Source organism: Mauremys reevesii, linkage group 10, assembly GCF_016161935.1.
Source record: "Mauremys reevesii isolate NIE-2019 linkage group 10, ASM1616193v1, whole genome shotgun sequence".
Taxonomy (NCBI): Eukaryota; Metazoa; Chordata; order Testudines; family Geoemydidae; genus Mauremys; species Mauremys reevesii.
In genome coordinates, this window is record NC_052632.1 from 45783406 (window position 1) to 45811355 (window position 27950).

Consider the following 27950-nt stretch of genomic DNA (forward strand, 5'->3'; position numbering starts at 1 on the left):
CATTTTTATAAATAATGACCAATCCCCTGGCAATGTTCCTTTCTATAATGTAGGCACAAATCATCAAGCAAGAAGGATGGGGCCCTGTTCTGAATTCGTTTTCCAAAGCATGGATGATCAGCCTGGGGTGTTCTTTTTTTCTTTTCTTTTTAGGGAACAGTTTCTTTCAAAAGAACAGTTGCTTCCCCTGATGCCTTCTTCTTGTCTTTGTGTTCAAATCCCCCTGTGCATTACATCACCAGAAATGACCAAGCATAGAGGCAGGAAACAAAATCCAATCTAGTGACGTGATTTCTCCAGGGAAAGCAGTCCAAGAAACAAGAAGGCATTGTTCTCTGAAAGAAAAACAAAAACACTCAGGACCTGATCCAGTTCCCATTGAAACCGATGGAAAGGTTCCCACTGACTCCAGCAGGAGCTGGAGCAGAGCTGAAGTCTCTGGAATTCAGCAAACCCATTGCAGCACAGAGGAAGGCTTGTTGCAACACAGGCAAAGGGTGAACCACATAAAGCTCACTCTGCACAAGCATCCCAGATTGTCTGACGCTCACCTGAGCTGCTCTGCTGTGGGAAGCTGGGCTGCAGATCCATTAGAAATTGCAGTTAAAGGAGGAGGACTATGCCATAACAGTGAGGTCTGAATGCACTCTGAAATACAGAAGAAAGGGGGAGATTGGAACTGTAGAATTTGGGGATCGGTCTGCTGGGGCATCAGCGCTGATGCTGGGGATAAGTGGTAATCCTTCCACTTGTACAGCACAATGTATCCAGGTATTTAAATAACAGCTGTTTTTGTTTTGGTTTCCCATAGCGGTGATGGTGGTTCGCAAACAGGGGTGTACAGCATTATCCCCATTCAACAGAGAGGGAAACCAAGGCACAGCACATAGAAGAGACTGGCCCAAGATCCCACAGGAAGTCAATGGCAGAGCTGAGGAATAGCACCCAGATCCCCTGAAGCGCAGCCTTCTAGACCATAGTTACCTGCGGCAGGATCTAAAAGCCTTTTACAAGTGCAACCTTTTTCCAGCCTCATGAATCTCCATGTGGGAGGTTAGCGAAACTGCAGCACAGCAAGGTGAAGCAATTTCCCCAGTCATTGTCACACTGGCACTGAGGGCAGAGGTGCAAATGGAAGAGTCCCAGCTCCTCCCAGGTCCAACCATCAGGCCAAACTCACTCCCCCATTCATAGTAATGGGATCACATCATTTTCTTGACACTGCCCTTCAGGGACTCTGAAGACTGAGGCTCTACTTCCAGCTGAGCTTTGTAATGACTCGGCCTCCGCCTAGCCCTATTTCCTAACCCAGCCTTCTCCTGGCCATTGCCAACATCTTGCCTCCCTCTGCTTCTGCTATGAGGCTTCATCTTCCAGCACGGGCCTCCTTCCTGAGGCGTGAGGCTGGTCTGGGGATACGGAACAAGAACAAGAATAAGCTGATGCTAAGCCCACTGCAAGCTAATCTATTCTTCTAAAGTGAGATGGGAAGACATCCCTTGGCAATGTTGGGGCGGCTAGCGCTAAGCACTTACTTTGCCTCACTTTGGAGCCTGGAAACAAGAGAGTCTGATGGGAATGTGCTGGAGGAGTATGAAGAGCCAGGAGACAAAATAACAACAATCCAGGATGGAAAGCAGCCCAGGCATCCCATTCCTGCTCTGTACACTTGCCTCACTAGCTGCCAGGTGTGTGCAATGTACAACATGTTTTGATGCCTGGCTCAGGGCACTGTCGCCCGTGCCTAGCGTCCTGGCTCCTGGAGTCACAACCTGAGACCAGAGCCTCAGCTAACACAAACATTGTGTTTGGCCCTCATGGACGCAAAGAAAGCTTGACAAGGTGAACTGGGTGTAACCGATACCTGCCTGAGCCTACAGGCAGCCCGAAACCATAGTTCCAAGAGGTGTGGACTGCCCCATTCATCTTAATTCTGACACCTGCAGCCTACTGAAGGAGTGGGAGGGGGGTCATGACTCAGGGATAGGGCCACAGGGGCACCATGTGGGGTTTGTCTAGGACCCCCTGTGGTCTGAACTTGGCCCTGCTCTCAATGTCTCTCCTACTCTCTTCTGAGCCTTTTCCCTGGTTGTGCTCCTGGTTGAAGTCCATTCCCTGACATAATTGCCCCCTCTGTAAAAGCAATTCTCCCAAAGGAGCCTTTCTCCCCTTCAGCTGCATCTTCTTGCTTTAGAATCTTTGTCTGGGATGTAATGTCCCAAGGGAAGGACTGGGAGCCCCAGCCCTTGGACTGTACAAAGGGGGCTGCACAAAGCACTGAAGACTATCTTAGAGGAACATAAGAACAGCCATACCATGTCAGACCAAAGGTCCATCTAGCTCAGTATCCTGTCTTCTCACAGTGGCCAATGCCAGGTGCCCCAGAGGAAATGAATAGAGTAGATAATCATCAAGTGATCCATTCCTTGTCGCCCATTCCCAGTTTCTGGCAAACAGGCTAGGGATACACCCCTGCCCATCCTGGCTATTAGATGGACCCTGTTATAGTCTTGGCCTTCAAAACATCCTCTGGCAAAGAGTTCCACATGTTGACTGTGCATTGTGTGAAGAAATACTTCCTTTTGTTTGTTTTAAACCTGATGCCTATTAATTTCATTTGGTGACCCCTAGTTCTTGTGTTATGAGAAGAAGTAAATAACACTTCCTTATTTACTTTCTCCATACCAGTCATGATTTCATAGACCTCTATCATATCCCCCCTTAGTTGTCTCTTTTCCAAGCTGAAAAGTCCCAGTCTTATTAATCTCTCCTGATATGGAAGCTGTTCCATACCCCAATCATTTTTATTGCCATTTTCTGAACCTTTTCCAATTCCAATATATCTTTTTTGAGATGGAACGACCATATCTGCACGCAGTGTTCAAAATGTGGGCACATCATGGATTTAAATAGAGGCAATATGATATTTTCTGTTTTATTATCTATCCTTTTCTTAATTATTCCCAACATTCTGTTAGTTTTTTTGACTGCCGCTGCACGTTGAGCGGAAGTTTTCAAAGAACTGTCCATAATGACTCCAAGATCTCTTTCTTGAATGGTAACAGCTAATTTAGACCCCATTATTTTATATGTATAGTTGGGATTATGTTTTCCAGTGTGAATTACTTTGCACTTATCAACACTGAATTTCATCTGTCATTTTGTTGCCCAGTCACCTAGTTTTGTGAGATCCTTTTGTAACTCTTTGCAGTCTGCTTTGGACTTAACTTAAGTAGTGTTGTATCATCTGCAAATTTTGCCACTTCAATGTTTACCCCTTTTTCCAGATCATTTATGAATATGTTGAATAGTACTAGTCCCAATACAGATCCCTGGTGGACACTACTATTTACCTCTCTCCATTATGAAAACTGACTATTTATTCTTACCCTTTGTTTCCTATCTTTTAACCAGTTACTGATACATGAGAGGACCTTCCCTCTTATCTCATGACAGCTTACTTTGCTTAAGAGCCTTTGGTGAGGGACCTTGTCAAAGACTTTCTAAAAATCTAAGTACACTATATCCACTGGATCCCCCTTGTCCGCATGCTTGTTGAGCCCCTCAAAGAATTCTAGTAGATTAGTGAGGCATGATTTCCCTTTACAAAAACCATGTTGACTCTTCCACAACAAATTATGTTCATCTATGTGGCTGACAATTCTGTTCTTTACTATAGTTTCACACAGTTTGCCCAGTACCGATGTCAGGCTGTAATTGCCGGGATCACCTCTGGAACCCTTTAAAAAAATTGGTGTCACATTATCTATCCTCCAGTCATTTGGTACAGAAGGTGATTTAAATGATTTAAAGGTTGCATACCGCAGTTAGAAGTTCTGCAATTTCACGTATGAGTTCCTTCAGAGCTCTTGGGTGAATGCCATCTGGTCCTGGTGACTTATTACTGTTTAATTTATCAATTGGTTCCAAAATCTCCTCTAATGACACCTCAATATGGAACAGTTCCTCAGATCTGTCACCTAAAAATAATGGCTCAGGTTTGGGAATCTCCCTCACATTTTCAGCCGTGAAGACCAATGCAAAGAATTCATTTAGTTTCTCCACAATGACCTTATCATCCTTGAATGCTCTATTAGCATCTCAATCGTCCGGTGGCCCCACTGGTTGTTTAGCTGGCTTCCTGCTTCTGATGTACTTAAAAATGCAGGAGAAGCCTGCATCGGCTGGCCACCTACAGACTTTGCAGCTCTGACTTCTGCAATTGACCTTTCGATGGCTCACCTACAGGCTCCGGCTTCTTCCTTTCCCTGGAGGTGCTCAACCCCCACTCCACCCCAAGTCCCACCTCCACTCCACCCCTTCCCCCAACCCTGATCCTCCCCCTCTGCCCAATGCCTCCTGCATGCCATGGAACAGCTGATCTTCAGCGGGCAGGAGGCACTGGGAGGGAGGGGGAGGAGCTGATCAGCAGGGCTGCAGGCAGGTGAGAGGCACTGGGTGGGAGGCGAAGGGGGAGGAGCTAGCTGCCAGTGGGTACTAAACATCCACTAATTTTTTTTTCGTGGGTGCTCCAGCCCTGCAGCACCCACGGAGTCAGCGCCTATGGCACCACCTTCTCTTTCCTGTTTAGCTGTGGAAACATCTACATGATACACCCCTTTCAGTGCGAAGGAAGGTAAATCTTGGCCCTTCACCTCTTCTCATAACTAGATTAGCTCCCTATTTGCCACCTTCTATACTTTTGCCAAATATTAATCTCTCTCCTGTTATATCTCAACCAGAGTTACGGTGCCCCATACTCCAGCAAGGCAGCAACAGCCTGAACTAGCCCTTTTGTAGTGTTGTAATGATTATTCTCCTCTCACTAAGTCCCAGTATCCAGCTTGTGAGATGTTGGTTTCACAGACCATGTCTACACTATAAGGTTTGATCAATGTTGTCATGAATAGTTAGTAAAGGGTTAAAAATAGTACCTGGTAGGCACCTGACCTGAGGACCAATCAGGGAAGAGAATTTGAAATTTCTCGGAGGGAACTTTTTCCCTCTGATCCTGTGTGTTTTGTCTTTAGCCATCTGGACTCTTGTAACTAAGTTACGTTAGCATTCTGCCACCAACTTTTGTATATAGTCCAAGTGTGTTTCACCACAAGCCCATCCCCAGATCCTTTGCCTGGTCAGAATTCCTGAAACTTGTGTTTGTAATGTCCTGGTGACATCCATGCAACATTCCTGACCAGGACTTGAGAATAACCAAAGGAGAGACTGTCTGTCCCCAGAGAATCCTGCCCGCCCTCCCCTCCCCCCCACCCCCCCACCCCCCACACACATACATACCTTTCTGTGGATCCCTGTGCTTTCTGGGACAGGACTTTGGGAGTTTAGGGCTCAATCTAACCCACTGAATAATAATTCAATCCAATCCCCAATGATAGTTTTTTTTCCAGTGACTTTAATATGAGTTGGATTGGGCCCTTAGTGAACTCTCTCTCTCTCTCTCTAACATTTCCACATAAGTGAATAATAAAAATGTTTGCCTTCGGTAGCACATTTCATCAAATGATCTCAAAGTACTTTACAACCACTAGGTATTTAAGCCTCACAACATTCCAAAGAGACAGAGCCATTCTGTTTCTCCCATTTAGCGATGGGGAAACTTGGCACAGACAGGCTAAGAGATCTGGCTAACAGCACACAGTAGTAGAGCTGGGAATAGAAGGTAATAGCCTAGACACTCAGTTTCCCAGCTCTAACCATTGCATATCCCTGTCCTCCCTCAAAATGCTGTGCTTTTTATTTTGACACACACAATAAACATGAAAAAGCAGTAGATCTCCTTCCTTCCCTGCATCATTGCACACTGGAAATGCTGCAGTAGCACAGAAATGGAGATATCTGGAAGTAACTTGGATTTTTTAAAAAATGAAAATACCACATGTATTTAACATGCAAGCAATGCTGAAGTGGAACAACATTAAAACAGGACCAAGCACCAGTCAATGAATTCAGAGGAAAGGGTGAACACGCGGGGTGAAATCTTGACCCCATTGAGGCCAAACACTAAACTCCCATAGACTTCACTGCGGCCAAGATTATGCCCTCCTTTTTCTGAGTATGACACGTTCTGAGTTTAGTGGAACATCGAGAGAGAATTTAAGCTATCAGATTGTCTAATGCAGAGGGCATTAGTTCCCTGGAAAAGCCCTGTCAGTACCATTTGTAACCATCACAGCACCCAGAACTAGAATGCACAGCATCTTGGCAGCCTCTTTTCCTTTTCAGATTCCTAGTAAACCACCCGGAGAGGTGGTATGGTCTAGCCAAAAGGAGTGAAGAAATCAAAAGCTTCCATTACTGATTTCTGTGCTATCACTTGTCTGTGGATTCCCTGGCATGTTACCAAGGCTGTTAATCTGACACCTTTCATGCCCACTAAATTCACTTAAAAATAAATCATTAAATAGGAAGAACTCATTTCAGGTGCTGTCTCCCCAGCCAGGTTGGTACTAAGGTAATTGCTATCTCTGCTGGTTTGGAAGGAAAAAGAAGCCACAATCCATTGCAAATCTGATGGATAACCCAGCCAATGGAATCTTTCATTTAATCAGTTCCAGGAGGCCGGATGGAGCAGCCAGCCTTTGAAAATGTAAGAGTTCGATTTGCCAATGAAATGGGGGTTGGAGGGGGGAAGCGAGGAGGATTTTCCATCTTTAGCTGAAATTAAAAAAACATGTCAGTCACCAAGGCAAGCTTTCCCAAAAAGGTTAGGAGCAGCTGCCTCCAAGTCTGAGAATACTGCTGTGTCAGATGCACACAGTGAGCAGCTCCTGTTAGTCTTTAAGTGGCTGGTATATTTTCAAGTTTTTCTCAGGCTGCGTCTCCATCTTTTACAGGCCTCCCTGACTTAGTACCTGATCCAAACTATGTCCAGGCCTCTACCTATATCCAGAGAGCTCACCTCTATTCTCTCCGCTGTGCTGCTGAGGAAAAGTGCCTCGCCAGGTAAGAAGATTGGTGACTCCATGTTGCCAACTCTTCTGATTATATTATGAGTTTTGTAATATTTGGGGTTCTCCCTGAATCCCCAGCTCCTGGAGTCAGGCGATTAGGGGAGAATCTGAACTTTCCTTTATAAAAGAAGTTTCTAACCCTCGTGGTTGCAGAGAAAAGCTTGAAAACATGAAACTTAAAGGCCCAGAAACCTGAAGGCAAAGAAAAAGAATCCAGTTTTTTCAATCTCATGATTTTTAAGACAATGATTTTTGAATGATTTTGAATGATCTCATGATTTTTGAATTACCAACTCATGATTTTTGAATGTTTGGAGTTCATGATACTGTTGTTACTACCTTGGTATTAATGATGGGCCAACCAAAAATCTGGTCTAATTTGGAAAGCTCTTGGGGCCCATAGGTCATGTGGGTAGTCCCAAGAACTTCTTGGTTCTGGTTGAACATGATGGAGATATTGCAATAACGTTTCCGCTTCCAGTGCCAGCTGTGAATTCAGAGGTGTGCAAACATGTGGCCAGCAAAGGCACTAAACAGGAAGTCAAGGAGAGAATGAATCTGAGGATTGTTGTTTTACTGTTGTACAGCCCTTTTCTGCACATGTCCAGATTTCTGAGAAGGGTCAAAAAATTTCAACAAAAACCTTTTTTTATTAGAAAAAATCATTTGTCCATTGTGTGGATACAATGGAATTTGAAGATTAGTGTAACTGTTCTTTCTAGTTCATACACTGAATATATTGGTGATTATGTTCTATTACGATAGATAGATAGATAGATGCCAACAGCAATAATAGTCTCTGGAATTTACTTGGCATTTCTGTAACTGCTTTAAGGCAGTGGTGTGCTGAATATAATGAAACATTGCCTTTGCTTGGTAAGGACCAGATTCTGATATTGCTGCACACATTGGGTAGTATCTTACTCTGCACTTATTGCCATTAACATCAGTGTATTAAGGTGTTGTTTGACAGGAGTAAGGGTATCAAAATCTGGCCTTAATTAAGCAGATGTGTCTTGGAATGCACAGGATTAGCAGATGTGGCTCGTAGTGATCTTAATGAGGGGCTGGGTTATTTTACTTGATGTATTTTTGTTCCCCTTGCAATGACTCATCTCAGCTTCTCCGCACTGTAAAGTTGAAAGCACACATAGAATTGCAATCAGTTCCTGTGCTCAAAATGAACTTTGTGTGAAGAGCCCACTCAGAGCTGGGCAGCTGTTCTCAGCTGGACTCTATGATGAGGGGACAGCAAATTTAGCACCACTTAAACCCAACAATTTAGCAATTGATGCCTCGGCCTTGTCACACTCTATATAACCCTTCTCCTCCAATGGGGTAGCAGAGCCTTTTTCTGGTAGAAGAAGTGAGATCTCCTGGCCAATGTGGAGCAGCTTCTGATCTTTAACAGGGTATGCCATGATGATAATAAAACGGGGAAATGTGAGTGCTGAGAGGTTGTTTTTTTAGGAGGGGGACTTTGCAAGTTGCAAGGCGGGGAGGCTCTGTCCTTTTTTAAAAAAAAAATCATATTTTTTCCACTAAGGAGAATCTTAATACAGATTTATTTGCTGTTATTTTTCAAATCTGCTCTAGCTCCCATACTGCTGAGCAAAGCTTCAAAGAGCCACTTGCTACTAGCCACATTGGAACAGAAAATGTTGCTTCAAAGTGAAAAGCTGAAATGAAAAGTTTTGACTTAAAATCAAACCCAAAAGGGATACATCAGCTTTAACCCAAATTCAGGAACAGTTTCTGAGCCAAAAAAAATGCATTTTTCAGCAAAAAAATCTATTCACTGAAAAAAATTCCCTCCACTCCAAGTAGAAGCCCACCCAGCCCCATCCCTCAGTCCCTCCAGTGCTCAGATGTCCCCAGCTGCTTTCAGGGTAAGTGAGTTTCACCCATCTCCCCCATTTCCTTCCTTTTAACCCCTTCAGCACTGCCTACACTCCCGAGGCCACCGACTACGACATCCGGGTGCTGCTGAGGTTCCCGCAGCGGGTGAAGAACCAGGGCACAGCAGACTTCCTGCCCAACCGCCCCCGCCACAACTGGGAGTGGCACAGTTGCCACCAGTAAGTTGAGGAGAACTTGGCATTCTTCAGCACCTTACAAGTCCATCTCTGGGTGACAGGCCCTTGCCACTGGGACTTTCCTTTGGTGGGCAGAGGCTGGTATCCAGCCATGGGGAGCCACCCAGGCTCTGGTTCAGTAAAGTAACTTGAGCACATGCTTCAGCATTTTGCTGAATTGGGGCCTACGTCAATATACTGAGGGTAAGAGCCACCCCTGGCTATAGATCAATGGACTGGCCTCCTCCATTCCTGCTCCCATCTTGCCCTCCTCTCTCTATTTTCTTGTTCCCTCACTCCAACCCTTTTCTTCTTTCCTCTGCTCCTCTTTTCTTTCTTCCTTTCTCTGCAAAATTTATTTATCACACCCCCCAACCCCAAAACCATTTCCCTGCCAGCTCCCCTTCCTGTCTCCATAAGCCCCATGCTGCTCAGGGTGAGTGTCCTGTGCTGGTCCCCAAGGGTCAGGCCACATCATCACAGACCCCTGAACTGAGCACCATGGGCAAAGAGAAGGTCGGGCTTCTAATGCTATGACTGATGCGTTATGGGAGCAGGTGGCTTTCAAGAAGCAGCACACTCCATCACTGAGAGCCCCAGTATTTTCCCAATGTGAGGTGGGGAGGATCTGGGATCCTGCCACTTTCCCTGCCCCCACCCACTCCTGAGCTGCTCTGATGCCCCTGCACCCATCCAGCATGCATCTATGAATATCTCTGTGGTACATGCCTCTGCCCTGGATTTCCCCCAGGCACTACCACAGCATGGACGAGTTCAGCCACTATGACCTGCTGGATGCACCCACGGGGAGGAAGGTGGCCGAGGGCCACAAGGCTAGCTTCTGTCTGGAGGATACCACCTGCGACTTTGGGAACCTGAAGCGCTATGCCTGCACTTCACACACCCAGGTGAGAGGAGGGGGAAGATGTATCCAATAGATCCAGGACCACTCCACCCTCTGACTGCGATTTAGTGCAGGACTTTCTTCCCCTATTGGCCCCAGTCTCCTAGGACACCCAGCTGTGTGAGTGGGCAGGGACAGTCACCTCTGGGAGCTGGGGAAGGGATTAGCAAGTGTCCAAACCTGGTCAGGAATCTCCCTCATGGCATCATACCAGTGCAGGTGTTACACCTCCCTCTGGAATATCAAGTAGGCTCAGGTGGCCATGTCCTATTGATTTCCTGGCACGGGTGCCAGAGCCCACCCCAAAGGGGGGGCAACCCCACCAAGCAGCCCCCTGCTTGTGTCCTGGGTTCCCTGCCCAGGACACATAGAGGGACCCAGGCTCCCCACAGCTGCCTGCACAGCTTTTCCAGACCTGGCTCCAGCCTCCAACTCTGCTATGAGCCAGGCGGGCAGCCACACCCCAACCTGGCTCTGTTATAAGGGTTCAGGGAGGAGCTGGCTCACTTTCTTTTCAGTCTTGGAGAGAGAAAGACCTGGCTGCCTGGGAATAGGATACCTGAAATAGAGCAGTGCTGGGGAAGGGCAAGAGGAGCTGGGGAGCTCCAGGCTGGTAACTCCCCAGGCTGAGGCCTTGTTAAGGGCCTATGCAGGTACTGGGGCTGGGAAGTGCAGCCTGGGGTTAGGCAGAGGCAGCTGGTCTGAACCCCTTGCCAATGATGAGTGGCCACGACAGACTGCAGTTTGCCCCAGTGAGTGGGGGCTAGGTGATGACTAACAGTAGCCACTGAGACAAGGTGGGTTTAGAGGGTTGGGGGTTCCCCTGAGAGGGGAGACCCACAGTGTGTGGGTACTGCTGGGGCAGAACCCTGAGGTAAAGGGCACTGGGGTCCAGGAGGGGCATGAGGCAGGTGAGCCACTGGCCAGCAGAGGATGCTCTGAGTGCTGGATGAGCTAATTCCCAAACTACTAGCAGGAAGTGCTGCACCAGTGAGTCTCAGCTCTGCTGCAACAGGGGTGAGCAAAACACAGATGCACCAATTTTTCCTGAAATGAGATAAAATAGCTATTCCAGCTGGGCACAGGAATCCACTCCAGTATTTTCATATAGCCATCACAAGCATCACATTTAATGGACAGAGTCCTCAGATTGCTCATTCCCTTTGCATTCAAAACTCCTGAACTGGATTATTGTGTCCACCTGGAATGGACTCTGCATGCAGCCCTTCGGAAGGAGAAGAGCCTGAACTGGATTCCTTTGCCCACATGGAATGGACTCTGCAACACTGCTCCTGGGAGGAAAACGTGTTTTGCATTAGCAGAAGTTGCAGACTAGACAGGCCACCTGCACAGAATTGAGCAGTGTAGGTAATTCCTGAACATATTTCTATATTAAGAAAGAGCGAGAACAACAGAAAAGGAAAACTGAGAAATGCTAAAGATAAAAAGCAAACTCCAAACCCTGTGTTATGCAGGAGGTCAGACTAGATGAACTGATGGTTCTGTCTAGGCCTTATGAAGCATGAGCACTGCCCTTTCCTTCTGTCAGGGCTTGAGTCCCGGTTGCTATGACACCTACAATGCTGACATCGATTGCCAATGGATTGACATAACAGACGTTCAGCCTGGAAATTACATCCTAAAGGTTGGTTTCCCTGTAATGTTGGACTTCTCTGTATGGGCCATTGCCATGAATAGAGCTAGGCAGTTACTTGTGAAATCCATGGTACTGGATTTTGGTTTGTGTGTGTCCACAGGCCCATTGCCGGTCCCCTTGGTTGTGAACATCCATCCACACAGCATGTGAATAACATGGCTGATCAGACATTCTTCTGAGAACAGAAGCAGCTGCGTGGAGGGCCAGTCACAAGCTTCGCATTGGCAATAAGCAGTAACAATGGAGTAGGGGAGGGGTATGAAAATGAAACAATAGCTGGTCACCCCTGAGAACAAATGGAAAGAGTCATTGTGTACTCATACTCAAATACTTTTTAGGACCAAATTAAGCCCTGCTACAATGCCATTCAGTTCAAGGGAAGCTAAGCCCAATTACACCAGGGCTGAATTTGACTTTGTTTACATCTTTTATTTATATAATTTGACCATTTGCTACAGAGAAGCAAGATGGTTGCATCAGGATGACAAGCTGTTTTCTTGGAAGAAAGTGGAGGCATTTTACCTGTGGAAGAAACCATAAAACTAAAAAAAAAGTGACAGTATAAAAGCAAAACTGCCCATAACAGTTTATTTCCTTAAAAGGAATACACACACACCCCGCCATAAATGTGCATTTTTCATTGCAAAAAATTCTAGTTGTACATGATAATATACATTACAGTAGAGCCCAGGGACCCGCCAAGAACTGGGCCCCATTGCACTAGGTGCTGTACAGCCACAGAGTAGTGGCTAGTCCTTGCCCTGACTAACTTACAAGCTAGACACAAGGGATGGGAAAGGGGTATAACACACAATTCTCTCTCTCTCCACTAACTATCAGAGGAACTGTTTCCTGATGTGGTCTTTGTCTTGTTTTCTCAGGTTCAAGTGAACCCCAAGTACATGGTGCTGGAGTCAGACTTCACTAACAATGTTGTGAGGTGCAATATTCACTATACTGGACGCTATGTTGCCACTACAAACTGCAAAATTGCCCAGTAAGAGCATTTGTGAAACTCTTCCCACTCCTTGTCTGTCTCCCTGGGTTCTTCCATGGTTCCCATTGCTGCGGTATACAGGCATCTCATCTTTTTCTTCTGCCTCCATCACTTCTTGGTGGTGTGGACTTAAAGATGAAAAGGGAAATGTGAGGATGGAGCTGCCAAGGACTTGCTAATGGGGAGGGACATGGGAAATGCAGAAATGGTACTTGAATGCAGGGGCGGGTCTTTCCAGAACTAGACCTGAGGGTCTAGTGCAGCAATTCTCAAATTTCATTGCATCATCCCCCCCTTCTAACCAGGGCCACCAGGGGCCCCCGCTGCCAAATTGCCACCAAAGACCCGGAGCAGAAGAAGCTCTGGGGGCCCAGGCCCCGCCAGAGTTTTCCGGGGCCCCCAAAGTGGGTGAAGGACCCCACTCCAGGGGCCCAAAAAGACTCTTGTGGGGGGCCCATGCGGGGCCCGGGGCTTGGGGCAAATTGCCCCACTTCCCCCCCCTCCCCTTCTGGGCGGCCCTGCTTCTGACAACAATTACTACCCAGCGCCAGGAGAGGGGACAAAAGACTGAGCCCTGTTGCCCTGGATTGGGGGTAGGGGCAAAGCTGAAACCCAATGGCTTCTACCTTGGGTGGGGGGGGCATGTAACCTTGGCCCTGGGCCCCACCATGTCTGAAGTCCAAGCCCAATCCCACCACCCAGGGCTAACACCTGTCTGGGTGGCCCCATTGAAATGGGGTCCCAGCCCACAGTTTGAGAACCCCTGGTCTAGTGGAGCAACACTTAACACCTGAAATGGAGTAGTTCTGTATCCAGCTGCCGCTTTCAGAATGATCTGTCCCCCAAGCAACCCTCTTCTACAGAACTAAAAACACCTTGCTTTGCTCCCTTTCTCAGCGTTAGGCTGTGGTCTCATCAACACCATTCCCATGAGATGTCTCCACCGTTAATTCTTAAACATGAAACACCATGTGCCTCTTAAGTCATTTTCTCTACTCCTACCATTTGTTCCCCTATGCCAGGCCTGTGCAGGCATGTTCCCCACACTCTGCTGCTTTGCACAACCTAGGGTAATTCAAGTACATGACTAGGGACCCAGAGCTCTGGGTTCTTGTCCCAGCTCTGTCACTGATCCACTGGGTGACCATGGACAAGTCACTTATGGCTTGGTTTTCAGAGGTGCTGAGCACCAGCCACTCTCATTGACTTCGCCACCTCTAGAAATCAGGCCTTTAACCTGCTTAGGTCTCCACCTGTAAGGTGTGGTGAATATTTGCACAGGGGGCATGATGATTAAGAGATTGTCTGTGAAGCACATGGAGAGCCTCAGCCAAAGGGGCTAGTTACCCAAGTGAATCAAAGCAGCACTTGGTGCACATAAGAGAATTATGCTACCTTTCCACTTTCCCTATCCTGGAGGCCACTGGGGAAGGTCAGTTTGACCCTGGGACAAGTTAGAGCAACCTCAGGGCTGCTCTAACTTCCACTAGTGCTGGCAGCTCCCAAACAGCCTGCCTCACAAGCCAGGAGCACAGAAACACGTTGCGTGCTGTCCCCAGCCTCACCATCCCCCACCTTGCCCCTCCTCAGCCCAGGGTTGCCCCTACACAGGTCCCATCACAGCCCTCTCTGTGGGTGTTTGGGAAGCACTGTGGTGTCTCTATGAACACCATTAGCGCACAGCTAGGGAAACCAGCACAAACAGGACTGCCACGGTGAAGCTCTCCCAGGACTGCCAAGTGACAGCAGTTGGTTTGGACACAGTAACCAAGAGGGGGGGAAATTAAATTATTTTTCTTTACATTTTTCTCATAAAAAACATTTTGCAACTGGCTCACGCTTGGTCCTGAATGGAAAAAAAACAACTCCCATGGCCAGCCAAAGCACTGGCAGGGAGGACTGTAGGCTACAGACATCACACCACCTTAGAAGGTGAAGGGATTCCTGCCAGGCACTGCTAGGGGTCCTGGGAGCTGCTTCCCCCATCACTGCTCCACGCTGCAGTGGGACAGGATGCCTTGCCAGCATTCTATGAGTTGTGGATTTCAATTAAACTCACAGGCTGAAATCCTGGCCCCATTAACATCAGTGGGAGCTTTGCCATTGATTTCAGTGGGGCCAGGGTTTCATCCATAGGTCCTCCAGATCCCAGGGAAGACCAGGTTGTATTTTATGGGATCTGGGATTTCCAGATTGCCCTCTGGTACCTAACTCCCTTTCAGGATCTGGGCCATGATGGCTGTGCTAGTTGATAGCTGAACCTTAGCTGGGCTACCCCTACCTTCACATAACAAGCCACAATAAAGTTAGTCACACTTTTCCATTGAAATTTTTTTTTCAGTGGAAATTAGCTTTTTGACCAAAACTTAAAATGTTCATTTTGGTCTTTATTACTGCAGATTTTCTGTGCACATTTCTAGTAAACATTTTAGTTTTTCAGTTTAGTTTTTGGTTTTCAAAAATTGAAAATTTGTACTAAATACATGTTTACCAAAAAAAGGGGCAGGAGAAGGGCCACACAGGACTTTGTTTCTTTGGGGTTTTTTTGTTTTGTTTTGGTTTTTTTGGGGGGGGGGGGAGCATTTTCCAACCACTTGCTGAGTGCTCTTATTTTCCCCTTGCAGGTCATGATCCACAGGGAGGACAACTGACCCCACCTCCCATCCCGAATTCAACAGTTTCAAGTTGGAATTTGAGATGTCCACTTCTAGGGTGCATGATCTAGTGGGGCATAAGACGTTTCTCCATTCCAGCAGCCCCTGGAGACAAAAGAAGTATTTCTCAATTTTAAGAACATGAGGGAAATGAGAGTGATTACTTTAAATATTTTTAAACTTAACTTTTCTTCAATCTTTGGGGCTTTTCTCTGTTTCCAAGTGGAGTTTGCTGATTTAGGTTAAATAAAACAAGGGTTTTTACTGTACCAGGCACTACCAGTATCTGTAGATTACATGCTATATCAGTAGATAGCTCTATAGTCTAAACTGTGCCCAGCTGTACAATATGGGGCTGTATTTTTGTGCAGGCTTGCTAGTGACATTACAAATCCTAGTCCCCAGACTCACAGTAAGACTACAGCTGTGATCTGGGTATATTTTATTATTTATAATCTGACACCAGTGCACCCCAAATAGGAACTAAGGTGAAAAGTTTCAAATGCATCCTCTGGTTTTGTCTATGTTCCTGAGTGCCCAGTCTAAGATTTCTTGGGTCTGATTGTCAGAGGTACTGAGCACCTGCAGTTCCCATTGCCTTCAGCTGGAATAGTGGGTATTCAGGGCTTCTGAAATCAAGCTCAAATTGTTCTGCTTTAGGACACCCAACATTTAGCCAAATCTCTAGGGCTAAAATCTGCTTTCAGTAACTGTAATGTTAATACAAAGTTATTTTATTATTTGTATTGCCATAGTGCCTAGCAGTCTGAGTCATGGACCCAGGCCCCATTGTGCTAGGTGCTGTTCAGATACAGAACAACAAGCCAGTCCCCATCCAAAGAACTGACAACTCAAGTAAAACAATGTAATGCCACTTAGTACTGACATCACAGTCAGAGGGGTTACTCCTGATTTACATTGGTAAACCTGAAATCAGAATCTGGTGGGGAGTTTTAATTTTTATTCAGTTTAAAGGGATGTTGTCAACTCAGTATTTATATTTTGTTTAAAAAGCCAGAAGGGATTTAAAAATACCTAATATGACTGGAAATGTTTTAGTTTATGGTTTAAAAGAAAAATAATAATCACATCAGGTTGTTTTATAATTTTTTTTAATTGCTGTTAAATTTTCCCCTGCAGTGTTGTAAATCCAAACACCAACAGGGCAGGGGGATTGTGACAGTTTCCCCATGGGGTGCCACCTGGAAGTGGGGTACCACTGAGCCCTCTGACCCACCAGCCTGGGCTCCCTCTGAAACTGCACTGCTGTGACAAGCTGCAGACATGCTCCTGGTCTTACATTTCCACCAGCATATACAGAGGTAGGAACACACCCAGCTGCAGTTACATGCAGGGTCTCTGACTAAAGCCAAAGTAACTCTCAGCTCCCCAGGCGTGCATGCCCCCCAGAGCATAAATTCAAAATTATACTGTCTTGCGCTGTACAGGGAACTACAGCGTAAGCTCATAGATTTCACCACTTCACACTCAATGTGGAGAGGAATATGCAACAGCCTATCTGAGCTAAGATTCCCACACACTTCATTCCAAACTCACTGGTTTAGATTAAAATATAAAATACATTTATTAACTATGAGACTTTAAATGATTATAAGAGATAGCAAACAGATCAAAGTGAATTACCTAGCAAATAAACAAAAACGCAACCTAAGCTTATTATACTACACAGATTGGATAAGAATAGCAGATTCTCACCCTAACTGATGGTACAGGCAGACTTGTAGATTTTTAAGGCACACGCGGCATTAGCTTTACAGCTTGGGTTTCTCAGGTCTTCATACATAGGCTAGAAATCCCTTTAGCCTGGGCCTAGCACTTCCCCCCAGTTCAGTCTTTGTTCCTCAGGTGTTTCCAGGAGTCTTCTCATGGAGGGAGTGAAGAACAACAGATGATGTCACTCCCCTCCCTTATATAGCTTTAGCATGGGGCAGGAACCCTTTGTTTTAAAACTTGGTTCCCAGCCCAATCTGTGGGAGTCCAGAGATGTGGTCTGTTCACATGATCTTGCAGTGTTATAGCAGCCATTGCTTACAGGCTGGTCAAAACGCCCATAGGAAGGTTAAACTATTCTGCAGTCACAGAATCATAGAATATCAGAGTTGGAAGGGACCTCAGGAGATCATCTAGTCCAACCCCCTGCTCAAAGCAGGACCAACCCCCAACTAAAGCAACCCAGCCAGGACTTTGTCAAGCCTAACCTTAAAAACCTCTAAGGAAGGAGATTCCACCACCTCCCTAGGTAACCTATTCCAGTGCTTCACCACTCTCATAGTAAAAAAAGTTTTTCCTAATATCCAACCTAAACCTCCCCCACTGCAACTTGAGACCATTACTCCTTGTTCTGTCCTCTGCTACCACTGAGAACAGTCTAGATCCATCCTCTTTGGAACCCCCCTTCAGGTAGTTGAAAGCAGCTATCAAATCCCCCCTCATTCTTCTCTTCTGCAGACTAAATAATCCCAGTTCCCTCAGCCTCTCCTCACAAGTCATGTGCTCCAATCCCCTAATCATTTTTGTTGCCCTCTGCTGGACTCTTTCCAATTTTTCCACATCCTCCTTGTAGTGTGGGGCCCAAAACTGGACACAGTACTCCAGATGAGGCCTCATCAATGCTGAATAGAAGGGAATGATCACATCCCTCAATCTGCTGGCAATGCTCCTACTTATACAGCCCCAAATGCCATTAGTCCATTTTCTTTGCTGATTGGTCATCAGCCCCATCTGACTTCCTCATTGTTGTTCCTGAAAGGCTGGCTGTGGGTGTTTTCCAGAGCAAGCCCATATGAATATTGACTAGGGATCTGTATTTCAAAACTTCAGATACACAAATGATACATGCATACAAACAGGATAATCATATTCAGCAAATCATAACTTTTCCAATGAGACCTCACATGACCCCTCTTGTACAAAATGCATGATGTTTATGCCATAATCATATTATAATATCACTGTGAAGAATATCGAGTGCAGAGTCACAGGGATTAAGGGAATGAAAACTGGAAATGAAATTGACTAACAACAGAGGGTCAAACTGACTAGCCAAGTGAAGGGCACAAATGGAAACATTCTCCCTTGTGAGGAAAACCAGCAAGGAGAACTTAATTAGGACCTAAGTGGTGAATAGACCCTTGTGCTGGCTCTCTGACAAGGAGTGAATTTTACTCTCCATGAAGCTGGTGCAAAGTAAATTCAGTGGGACTACACTAAGGGGTACTGTGTTAAGTACCCTCTGGGTATGTCTATACCACAAAAGCTATGCAGGGCTAGTCTACTGGGGTTAGCATGAATCCGGCTAGAATGGCTGACAATAGCAATGAAAACAGCACAGGGCAGGTAGTACAACCCAGCATGAGCCCTGGGTATGTACTTAGCTTACTAGCCCACACTGCCCTGTCTTTTTGGTTGTTGTTACCTGCGCTAGCTGGATTCAAGCTAGGTCAGGTATGCTAGGCTGTGCACAGCTTTTGCAGTGTAAATATACCTTAAGTAATACTATTGCAGGGACAGCTGCAGCTGCACATGGTGTTATATTTCCCCAGGCTCCATAATGGAGGAGAGGGTGGGCCTCAGAACAAAGCCCCAGAGCCAAACACTACCCTGTCCCCCCTGAATTTTGGATCTGAACCCAGCCTTTGTGGATCAGGACCAAGGCTTCTGGCTTTGCACAACAATAGCCCAATGAATCCATATGTGATCAATGAAAGGTTTAAAGCTATTACAGGTGATACAGTGCAACTATATTTTTGAGCCAACCAATGAAATAAAATCCTTTTTCAATCACTATGATGCAGGAAATTAACATTATTATTGAGGTACCAAGTGCTTTTTGCCAATGTCTCTGATGCTATAATATATGGCAATGAGTAGCAGAGCTTTTAAAGGACTAGAGCTACCCTGGGCTGATTTCTTCACCATCTACTTGACGTGACATGGATGGCCCCCACTTCCACACACTTCTCTTTTCCCCCCTCCCCCATGCTGGATCAGGAATGAAAATGAGGAATCCAGAGTCACTGATAAGTGGAGAGGCTCCTCTGTGTTATGTTTAGAGATGGGCTCAAGCAGCAGTGTGTGGTTCTAGGTCTCAACCTTCCCAAAGTTCAGGGGAATTTGGCTCTGGTTTTTGTTCTGGGCCTGTCTCCAGGTAGTCTTGAGTAAAGTAGTGAGAATTGGAACAGAGACACCTGGGAGCTGCACATTGCTGTCAGCACTGGAGCTAGAAGGAATTGATTGTTGGCATCATGTGAGCTTAATCTCCGTGCTGCCTCTAGAGCAGAGTCACCTGATGGATACTTTGTGCCACCATGCATCTTGCATGGTTCTAGAACCACTCCAGAGATGTTGCACAGACCCAGTGCAATCTCAGCAGGCTCCAATCTGGCCATGCCTATCCCTCCCTCCGCACGCTCCCCATGGCCTAAATGAATCCCCCACTGGAAAAAAGAGACTGCCCCATAATTCAATCCTGCTGCTCTTCCTGTTTCCACCCATGCCTCAGCGCTCTCCACTACCTCCATCTCCCCTCCTAGGCAAACCACGGGAGGGAGAAATCTTGGTTTCTTCTCTTCCTGTGGTCTTCCCTTCTTTCCTTCAGCCAAAGGGCTGTCACCTCTGACATGCACTTCATGGATGCCTGGACTTCACAGCCATAAGCAGGGAGAGAACTCAGCTTCTCCTGCGCCATAGACACAGGCCTCTACTCCCTGAGCTAAAGGAGACTCTCCATTTACTATAGTAGGGTTTTTATCAGATCTGGGCCTCCAGCCACTGGGCAGAGCCATAATACTCACTCAAAGCAGTTCTGATGCCATCCACTAGAGGGCAGTGGTAGACAGACACACTGTATACATGGGCAGTTTGCCGCTGGTTTCAGCGTGCCTGCAGAAAAGCGATAGGCAAAGCTTGAGAGGGCTGATACAAGTAAACAGCCACAAGTGCAGCAGAACCACTGCAGTCTGGAAATATGCTGAGAATCTCTCCCAAAATGTGGTTTCCACTAGGCCGTAAATCTGGTGAGCAGAGCCCTCATTTTGCTTTTAATCCCCACCAGAAAGCAGGATGTGCAGGGGCCAGGAGGAAATGTAAAAAGAAAAATGTTAAACTCAAGTTCAAAAAGGTTGGGTTAAGTGCTGGGTGAGGCTTGGGGCCTATTGTTACTTTAGCTGCCATCTAAGAAACCTTCAGGGCCCACCCTGGACAGCCAAGTCGCATGATTTGTCTCATGAACACAGCTGGTGTGGGTCATATTGGAATTCTACTCCTGGCCTAGACCTGTGGTGCTAGAGCTTGCAGCATGTCCACTGTCTTCCTGCCCAGTGTGCATTTCCATGGCAATGGGAACACAGCCTCGAGGCTGCCCAATCAGCAAACACACAAAAACCCTACCTAGAAACCACTGCAGGGCAGTGCCCCATCATCACAGTCCATCTCAAAGCAGACTAGCGCAGCTTGGGCAGGGCAGCAGGGTTGATGAATTTGGGGTCTACCAGGGATTGGTGGGTAGCTGAAACCTGTGCTCCAGTGTCTCTTCATGCAGTAATCTTCCTTCCACGCACACTCACAGTTTCCTTTCACTCTGGGGGTATTTGTGAGGTATCTGGGCCTGAAGGCTCTCGTGGGACTCTGGGGTGATGAGCTTCAGTCAGCTGGTGCTCTTGGGGCAGTTGGCCTTCACATGCCACAGCTCATTAGATTTGAAGCATCGCCCAGCTGACTGTGGGCTGGGGAGAGCTGGGTGGTTGGAGAGTGGGGTGGTGGGACGAGAAGGCATCTGGGGTTTCCCTGGCTGTGTGGAGAGCTGTTCCTTGTGAGGTGGGGGACTTGGGCTAACTCCAATGGTGGGGTGTCATCTCAGGTTTCCCCTTCTGTTATCCACACCAACTGCTACTAGCTTTTTTCTTCTCCGCCACCTCCACCAATTTGGCTCCGATCTCCCCTGCTTCTATTAAAGATTTGGGCTTCCCATCTAGGATGTACCTTTCTATTTCCTCAGGAACACCCTCTAAGAACTGGAGAGACAGATCTTCCAGAGATTTAACATTTGCTCCTGACATCCAAGCATCCCAATTTTTTACAATGTGGTAGGCGTGTCGGGAAAATGCCACCTCTGGTTTCCACCTTAGAGCTCTGAACTGCTGATGGGCATGCTCAAGTGTTGGTCCCATTCTAATTCTGGCCTTGAGTTTAAGAAGTTTGTACTTGTTCATGTGTTCTTTAGGCATTTCAGCTGCCACCACTGCTAAGGGTCCACTGAGTTGTGGCCTTAGCTCCACCATATACTGGTCTGTAGGGATGTTGTACCCAAGGCAGGCCCTTTCAAAATTTTCTAAGAAGGCCTCTGTATCATCGCCTACCTTGTATGTGGCAAATTTTTTAGAATGGGCAGCGGTACCTGGAGAAGGATTGTTAGGGCTACCTGATTGATCCAGCTTAGCCTTTTCTAGCTCTGAGTGCTTCAGCTCCACTTCCAAATGCTTCGCCTCTCTCTTCTCCTCCTCTTCTACCTCCAAGTGCTTCATTTCCACTTCTACATCCAAGCACTTGTCCTCCGCTTCCAAGCACTTCATCTCTAGGAAGAAACTCCTTTTGTCCTCAGCTAGAACTCGGCCTGAGTTAAGGGCATCCCTCCATCCTGGCCCCGGAATCTCGGTTGGAGGAGGGCTGACCCTTCCCTTCTGGGAAATCTCCATTACCCCATTCTCTCCCTGCATTTCCGTCATGGAGCTGGATGTCTGGGCTTGATCTAGGTCTGTCTTCTCTGTGGTGTGCTGCTTTGGGAAGACTGGATTCTCTAGGGTTTCGGTGCCCAACCTCAACCTCATGCACAGGGCTCCCTTACTCTAGCCTAGCTATTTTGTTGGAAAAAAAATAAAATAAACTGCTTGTTGGACTCCCTGGCTTGGCAGGCTGAACCCTTTGCATGCCTGTTCTCCCTCAGGCAGGAAAGAAAGAAAGAAAGAAAGTTTTCTCTTTCTTTCTTTCTAACTCCCTGGCTTTGCAGGCTACCAAAAGGAAAAATGTGTCCTTTTAAAATGCTGAGATCTGTGCTTCTGGTTCAAAATGATCCCACCACTCTGCCACCATGTCAAGGCTGATTCCTCTCTCTGGCACTTCGAGTGGGGGCCTGCAAGGATTCTAAAAATTAATACTGGCCACTCCAGGCTTGTATTAAACTCCCAAGGTTACAACTTCTCTCTGACCTTGGATGGGTAGATGCTGCCACCAGAAAAATGAAAAAAAAAACACCCAACCCTTTGAACCCAGGAAGGCGCACTTGGGAATTACTCCCTGTGGGATACCCTGAAGCTCTTTCACCCCACTCCCGGGGAAGAGCTGAGAAAAAAAACAAAGGAAATCAGCTGTTGCCACCAGCTAATTAAACAACATATGCACAAATCTCTTAGGACACAACAACCCAATCCTGTTCTTAAAAAAGGTACATTTTATTAAAAAACAAAAAGAAAGAAAATACATCTGGAATTTAGGCTATTGCTAGATTTAAAAAGAGCAAATATAATAATTAAGCATCAAGAATTATTTTCTTAAGGTCCATCTTAAAGATTATGAGCAAAACAAAAGCAGCTGGGGTTAGCACAGAGGAGTCCACAAGCCATACAGAAATAAAAGAAATAAACCTAATCGCGTCTTCCTAGACTTCCTGATCTACTTACATATCTGGGGTTTCAAATAAGTCATTCTAGGTATGATCTGGTGATTTTCATACCTGGCCTACAGCTTTTTACAGCATAGCTCTAGCGCTGTCTCTCATCTCCGGGAGAACAACCATAGACAGACCGACAAAAGGGGAGTCTTGTTTCAATTTTAAAAAGTTCTAGCTTTCCCATTGGCTCTTTTGGCCAAGTGCCCACTCACTTCCTTTTACCTATGCATAGCAGTCAGACTTTTTAACCCTTTACAGATAAAGCAAGTAGAGAACAGCTACCAAGTGGGATTTTATAGCTACTGGCTGGCTGGGTGTCCATAAAAGGGAGCTCCCCACCCTGCTTCATTTATCACAGAAGAGCTGAGCAGGAAATGGTTTTTCCCATCCCACAATCATTTTTTAATATTTTACCATGCTGCATAGGGATGAAAAGTCAAGAGCTTGAAAATATCTACAAACAATAACCCCCCCACACCCCCCGCCAAAAGACCTTCCCGATTGGATCAATCAACTGATTTCTTTAGCTAGTTTTGAAACATTTTAACCTTTTAAATCTTTTTAAAGTATAAAATTAACTGCAATTTTGAAACCAAAAATCATTTTGAACCAAAAAATGAAGCTTTTCATTTAAAAAAAAATGATGAAACGGGACCATTTGGAAACATTTTTTTCTCCAAAGCAGGCGATTCATCAGCACCAACCATTGCTTTGAAACAGTTTTAGTTTCACTACCTTGCCATTTTTCAATGCCAAACATTTTGTTGGAAAATGCCTACTCGGCTTTAGTTCCAAGGCACCATTTTGCCCTCTGGCTTTTCAGAGTAGCACTGCACTTTGAGGGCACATCCCCTTCCAGATGTAAGCTCTAACCTTATATTGAGGATACCAAAGAAGCCATCTTATCTCCCAGTCTCTAGGGAAGGTAAAGTCACGTCACTGGAGCCCTTGGCAGGCACGAAGTGGGAAAACCAAAAACCCTGCCTCTCTGAGACCTCTCATAGACTCATAGACTGTCAGAAGGGACCATTATGATCATCTAGTCTGACCTCCTGCACAACGCAGGCCACAGAATCTCACCCATCCACTCCTGTAACAAACCCCTAACCTATGTCTGAGTTATTGAAGTCCTCAAATTGTGGTTTGAAGACCTCAAGCTGCAGAGAATCCTCCAGCAAGTGATGGGGTCTAAATTAACTGTTACGACTCAAAAAAGATCTTGGAGTCATAGATACTTCTCTGAAAACATCTGATGAATGTGCAGCAGCAGTCAAACAAGCTAACAAAATTTCAGGAACCATTAGGAAAGGGATAGATAATATGACAATGAATATCACAATGCTACTACTATATAAATCCATGGTACACCCACACCCTGAATACTGTGTGCAGTTCTGGTCACCTCATCTAAAAAAAAGATATATTGGATTTGGAAAAAGTACAGAGAAGGGCAACAAAAATGATTAGGGGGGTGGAACAGCTTCCATATGAGGAGATATTAAAAGTATTGGGATTGTTCATCTTGGAAAACAAACGACTGAAGGGGGATATGATAGAAGTCTATGAAATCATGAGTGGAGTGGAGAAAGTGAATAGGGAAGTGTTATTTACCCCTTCACATAACACAAGAACCAGGGGTCACTCAATGAAATCAATAGGCAGCAGATTTAAAACAAACAAAAGGAAGTATTTCTTCATACAACGCACAGTCAACCTGTGGAACTCTGCCGGGTGATGTTGTGAAGGTCAAAACTAGCAGCAGCAGCAGCAGCCAGGGCCGACGAGAGTTGGGGGCCCGGCTTCCCCAGCCCTGTTTAGCCAGTCCGTCCTTGCTTGGGGGGGGGGGGGAGGAGGCGAAAAAAAATTTTCACCCAGGCCCGAACCCACTCTCAGCAGCCCTGGCAGTAGCAGCCAGAGCAGGTCTCTTTGGAATGTAAGGTACCAGCAGTAATGGTGAAGTTTAGGACTAACAAGAAGCCCAATATGCTGTGCACCTGGGAGGCTGCCCCTTCCCAACCTACCTTGCTGCCTGTGGTCACTTGTTTCAAGAACCAACTTGTCCCTGCTGTAAAGGCCACAAGCAAACCATGTTCCTACATGTCTTTCGTCTGCCTCCCCCAACTGGAGACCCAAGCAACCTCCCAGAGGGGAGCCAAGGAAATGGAATCCTTGAAAAACAAAGCCCTCAAAGGGAGTCTGGGAAAGCAGGTCAAGGCTGAGTCAGACAGGAATGACTAGTATGTGGCAGCCCTTCAACACATTCCTCCCACTTTTAACTCTTCGCTGGCAGGAGGCATGGGAGTGCTAGCCAGGGGGGGCTGCTGCTGCAAAGCCACAGGCCTACACTGCTGCTGCTGTGTCAGTGGGAGGCCAGAGAAGGCAACTGCCTTGCTCGGCACTGATAGCACTCGCTGGACAGGTAATAGTAACTGGCTTGGTAGAGGGAGCTGCCCTCTACCAGCAGGTAGACTGCAGCCAGGAACAGCGGCAAACATCATCCATGCAGCTCCAAACAGGTCCTGCTATTCCAGGCCTGGGCCCCTCAGACAGCCCTGGCAATGTCCTCCTCCCACCCTTCAGTGATTCCTGACTGCCCTCCCCAATCCTGTGATGCTCCTCAGTCCCAGCCTGAAGCCTGACCTCCACTCCTGACCAATCATACACAGCTCTGCCAGTGCCCCTCAGCAGGGCCGGCTTTATGACCCACAGGGCCCAACTGGAATACTCGACGACGGTCCGAGGCTTCGGCAGCACTTCGGCAGCGGGGGGTCTGCTCCGGGTCTTCTGTGGCACTGAAGGACCCCCTGCTGCCAAAATGCCACCAAAGACCCCCAGAGCAGACCCCCTGCTGCTGAAATGCTGCCGAAGACCCCCAGAACAGGGCCCCCTTAGGCACGGGGCCCTACTTCAGCGTGGGGCCTGATTCCAGGGAATCGGGTGAATCAGCTTAAAGCTGGCCCTGCCCCTCAACCCAGCTGCTATCTCCCCTTGCTATTCCAGTTCAGGGAGCCTGGTACTCCATAGAGCCAAGCAAACCTACTTAGCTCAGTCCTAACCGACCCCACCCCCTGTTCTTCAGCCCCCCTGCGTCTTGTCTCCTGGCCTCCCCATGGCCCCCACAGCCCCTCACTGGGATCACCAGTCTGGCTGCATTGCTATGGCATTTGTGCTGTGCCAGCTGCAATAGGACTCCCCAGAAGTTGTGTCTCCACTTGGGGTGGGGCATATTAATCCTCTGAAGTGCTTGTGTGCCCATCTCCCAAGGGCTGTGACCAGCTCCCGGGCTGCTGTGGGGCCAGTCAAGGAGGAGAGATGATGATGAGACCGTAACTAACTGTTGCGCTCCTCACAGAGGACTGAGCCCTCCTGCCTCTTGCCCCACCCAGTGGAGTTATTCATGGAAACACCCTGGTTCTTCGACAGCCCAGCCTTCACATCACATAAGCACCCTGCCTGGGAGGCGCTGGCAGGGGCGTTGCAGCATTTGGCTGGGCTCCCAGACAATGCACCTCTCCTCCCAGCCTGAGTCATGGGTTTTAAGACCAGCAGGACCCACTGCGATCATTTCATCCACCCTCCTGCAACGCAAGCCAGAGAACCTCGCCCAGTGACTCCTGCAGCCAGCCCAGAACAGCTGCTTGAACTGGCTGCCTGCTTCCTTCCCGCAGCAGGGGAGGAATAGCTCAGTGGTTTAAGCTATGGGCCTGCTAAACCCAGGGTTATGAGCTCAATCCTTGAGGGGGCTATTTGGGGCAAAAATCTGTCTAGGGATTGGTCTTGCTTTGAGCAGCAGTTCTGGACTAGATGACCTCCTGAGATTCTGTGAAACAATCCATGTCCCAACACCCAGCTTTTTCTCCCAGACCCTTTTGTTAGTGGCCCTCTTACCCCTTTCCCAATGCCCTATGGTGCAGTTGCCCTTCCCTCCCCTCCCCCCCCCCCAATTTACAGACCTTGGTGGCATGGCTGGAGAGGAGGTGGCTGTGTCACCTGCAGGTTCAGGTGTAGCAGCCAGCAGCATTGGGGCTACTCTTGAAAAGGCTTCAGCAATGGTCATTGCTGCTCCTTAATGGGCCAGAGAGGTCTGTGCATAGGGATATAAAACCCCTTCTCCCCTCAACAGGGCTGAATACTCAGCCAATGCTACAGCAGGAGGCTGTGCAAACTGGTGGCTAGGGCACCCAGCTGTGATCTAGGCATCTCTGCTGAGAGACCATGGGCAAGTCACTTCCCCTCCCCTTTGTCCATCCTGGCTATGCAGATTGTAAGCACCTGGAGACAGGGACTGCACCTAGCACAATGAGATGCTGATGGTAGTTGCAGCCTCTAATATAAATTCCACAGTCCTCTGCAGCCCCTGCCAGTGCTAGCCCAGGGCAGACCAGCCAATCCTGACCTCCAGCAAGGTAGTGACATCAAAGCAATCATTGTGACACCTGTTTTTTGGAACTCAGGTGGGCTGCTGGGACATGCAGTACTGGCCCATGTGAAGCAGAGAAAGCAAGGCTAGTGGGAGTTGGTCTAAGGGGAAAGCAGAACAAACAGTGATGTGTCATTTCCATAACGCAGGGTAGCTCTCAGCATCCCAGAATCTCCAGGCTGGCCAGCCAGCTTTGCTCTCCTTGCGACAATCTGAGAGAACATCTCCCTTGTGATCTCAGCCAGCAGATGCTGACACAGCCCCCAGCTCTAGCTTTCAGATGAAAATGCCAAGTGAAGTCTTCAGGATCAAATGGAAAAAAAGAGAGGGAGAAAGGTTTGGCCGGCACACCAATCCTTCTGCAAAGGGAAAGGCAGTCTCGCCAAGCTCTGGCAGGGTGGAACACAAGCCAAGCTGGATGGGGAGAGCTGCACATGCAACAGGAGTGCTCCAAGCCTGGAGGTTACTGGTTTAACCCTTGAAAAGCTGGCACTCTGCCAGCAGGCTGACACTGCAGCCTGAGAGTATTTTCTCACCACAGCCAGTCCATGAGTGCCTAGAGGGCTCAGCCAAAAGCAGGGTAGGTCCTGG

At 47.3% G+C, this 27950-nt stretch overlaps 1 protein-coding gene and 1 long non-coding RNA gene across 3 annotated transcripts in view; one reads left to right on the top strand and one right to left on the bottom strand.

Moving 5' to 3' along the window:
- Positions 1-15524, top strand: part of LOXL1 (lysyl oxidase like 1) — a 40584-nt gene extending 25060 nt beyond the window's left edge. The window contains exons 2-7 of one of the 2 annotated variants that reach the window (XM_039492987.1): positions 6852-6960; positions 8909-9046; positions 9795-9951; positions 11497-11592; positions 12486-12601; positions 15226-15524. In XM_039492987.1, coding sequence (XP_039348921.1) covers positions 6852-6960; positions 8909-9046; positions 9795-9951; positions 11497-11592; positions 12486-12601; positions 15226-15232 — 623 coding nt within the window. In that variant the 3' untranslated portion in view covers positions 15233-15524. Of the gene's footprint in view, positions 1-6851; positions 6961-8908; positions 9047-9794; positions 9952-11496; positions 11593-11704; positions 12446-12485; positions 12602-15225 lie in introns of those variants that run through there. The other variant, XM_039492988.1, reaches the window with a different exon arrangement.
- On the bottom strand, positions 34-27934 carry LOC120373925. The gene is made up of 3 exons (XR_005585807.1): positions 26893-27934; positions 552-648; positions 34-335 (listed from the first exon to the last, which is right to left on the bottom strand). It is a non-coding gene; the product is annotated as an uncharacterized LOC120373925 (long non-coding RNA).
- Between the last annotated feature and the right edge of the window lie 16 nt (positions 27935-27950).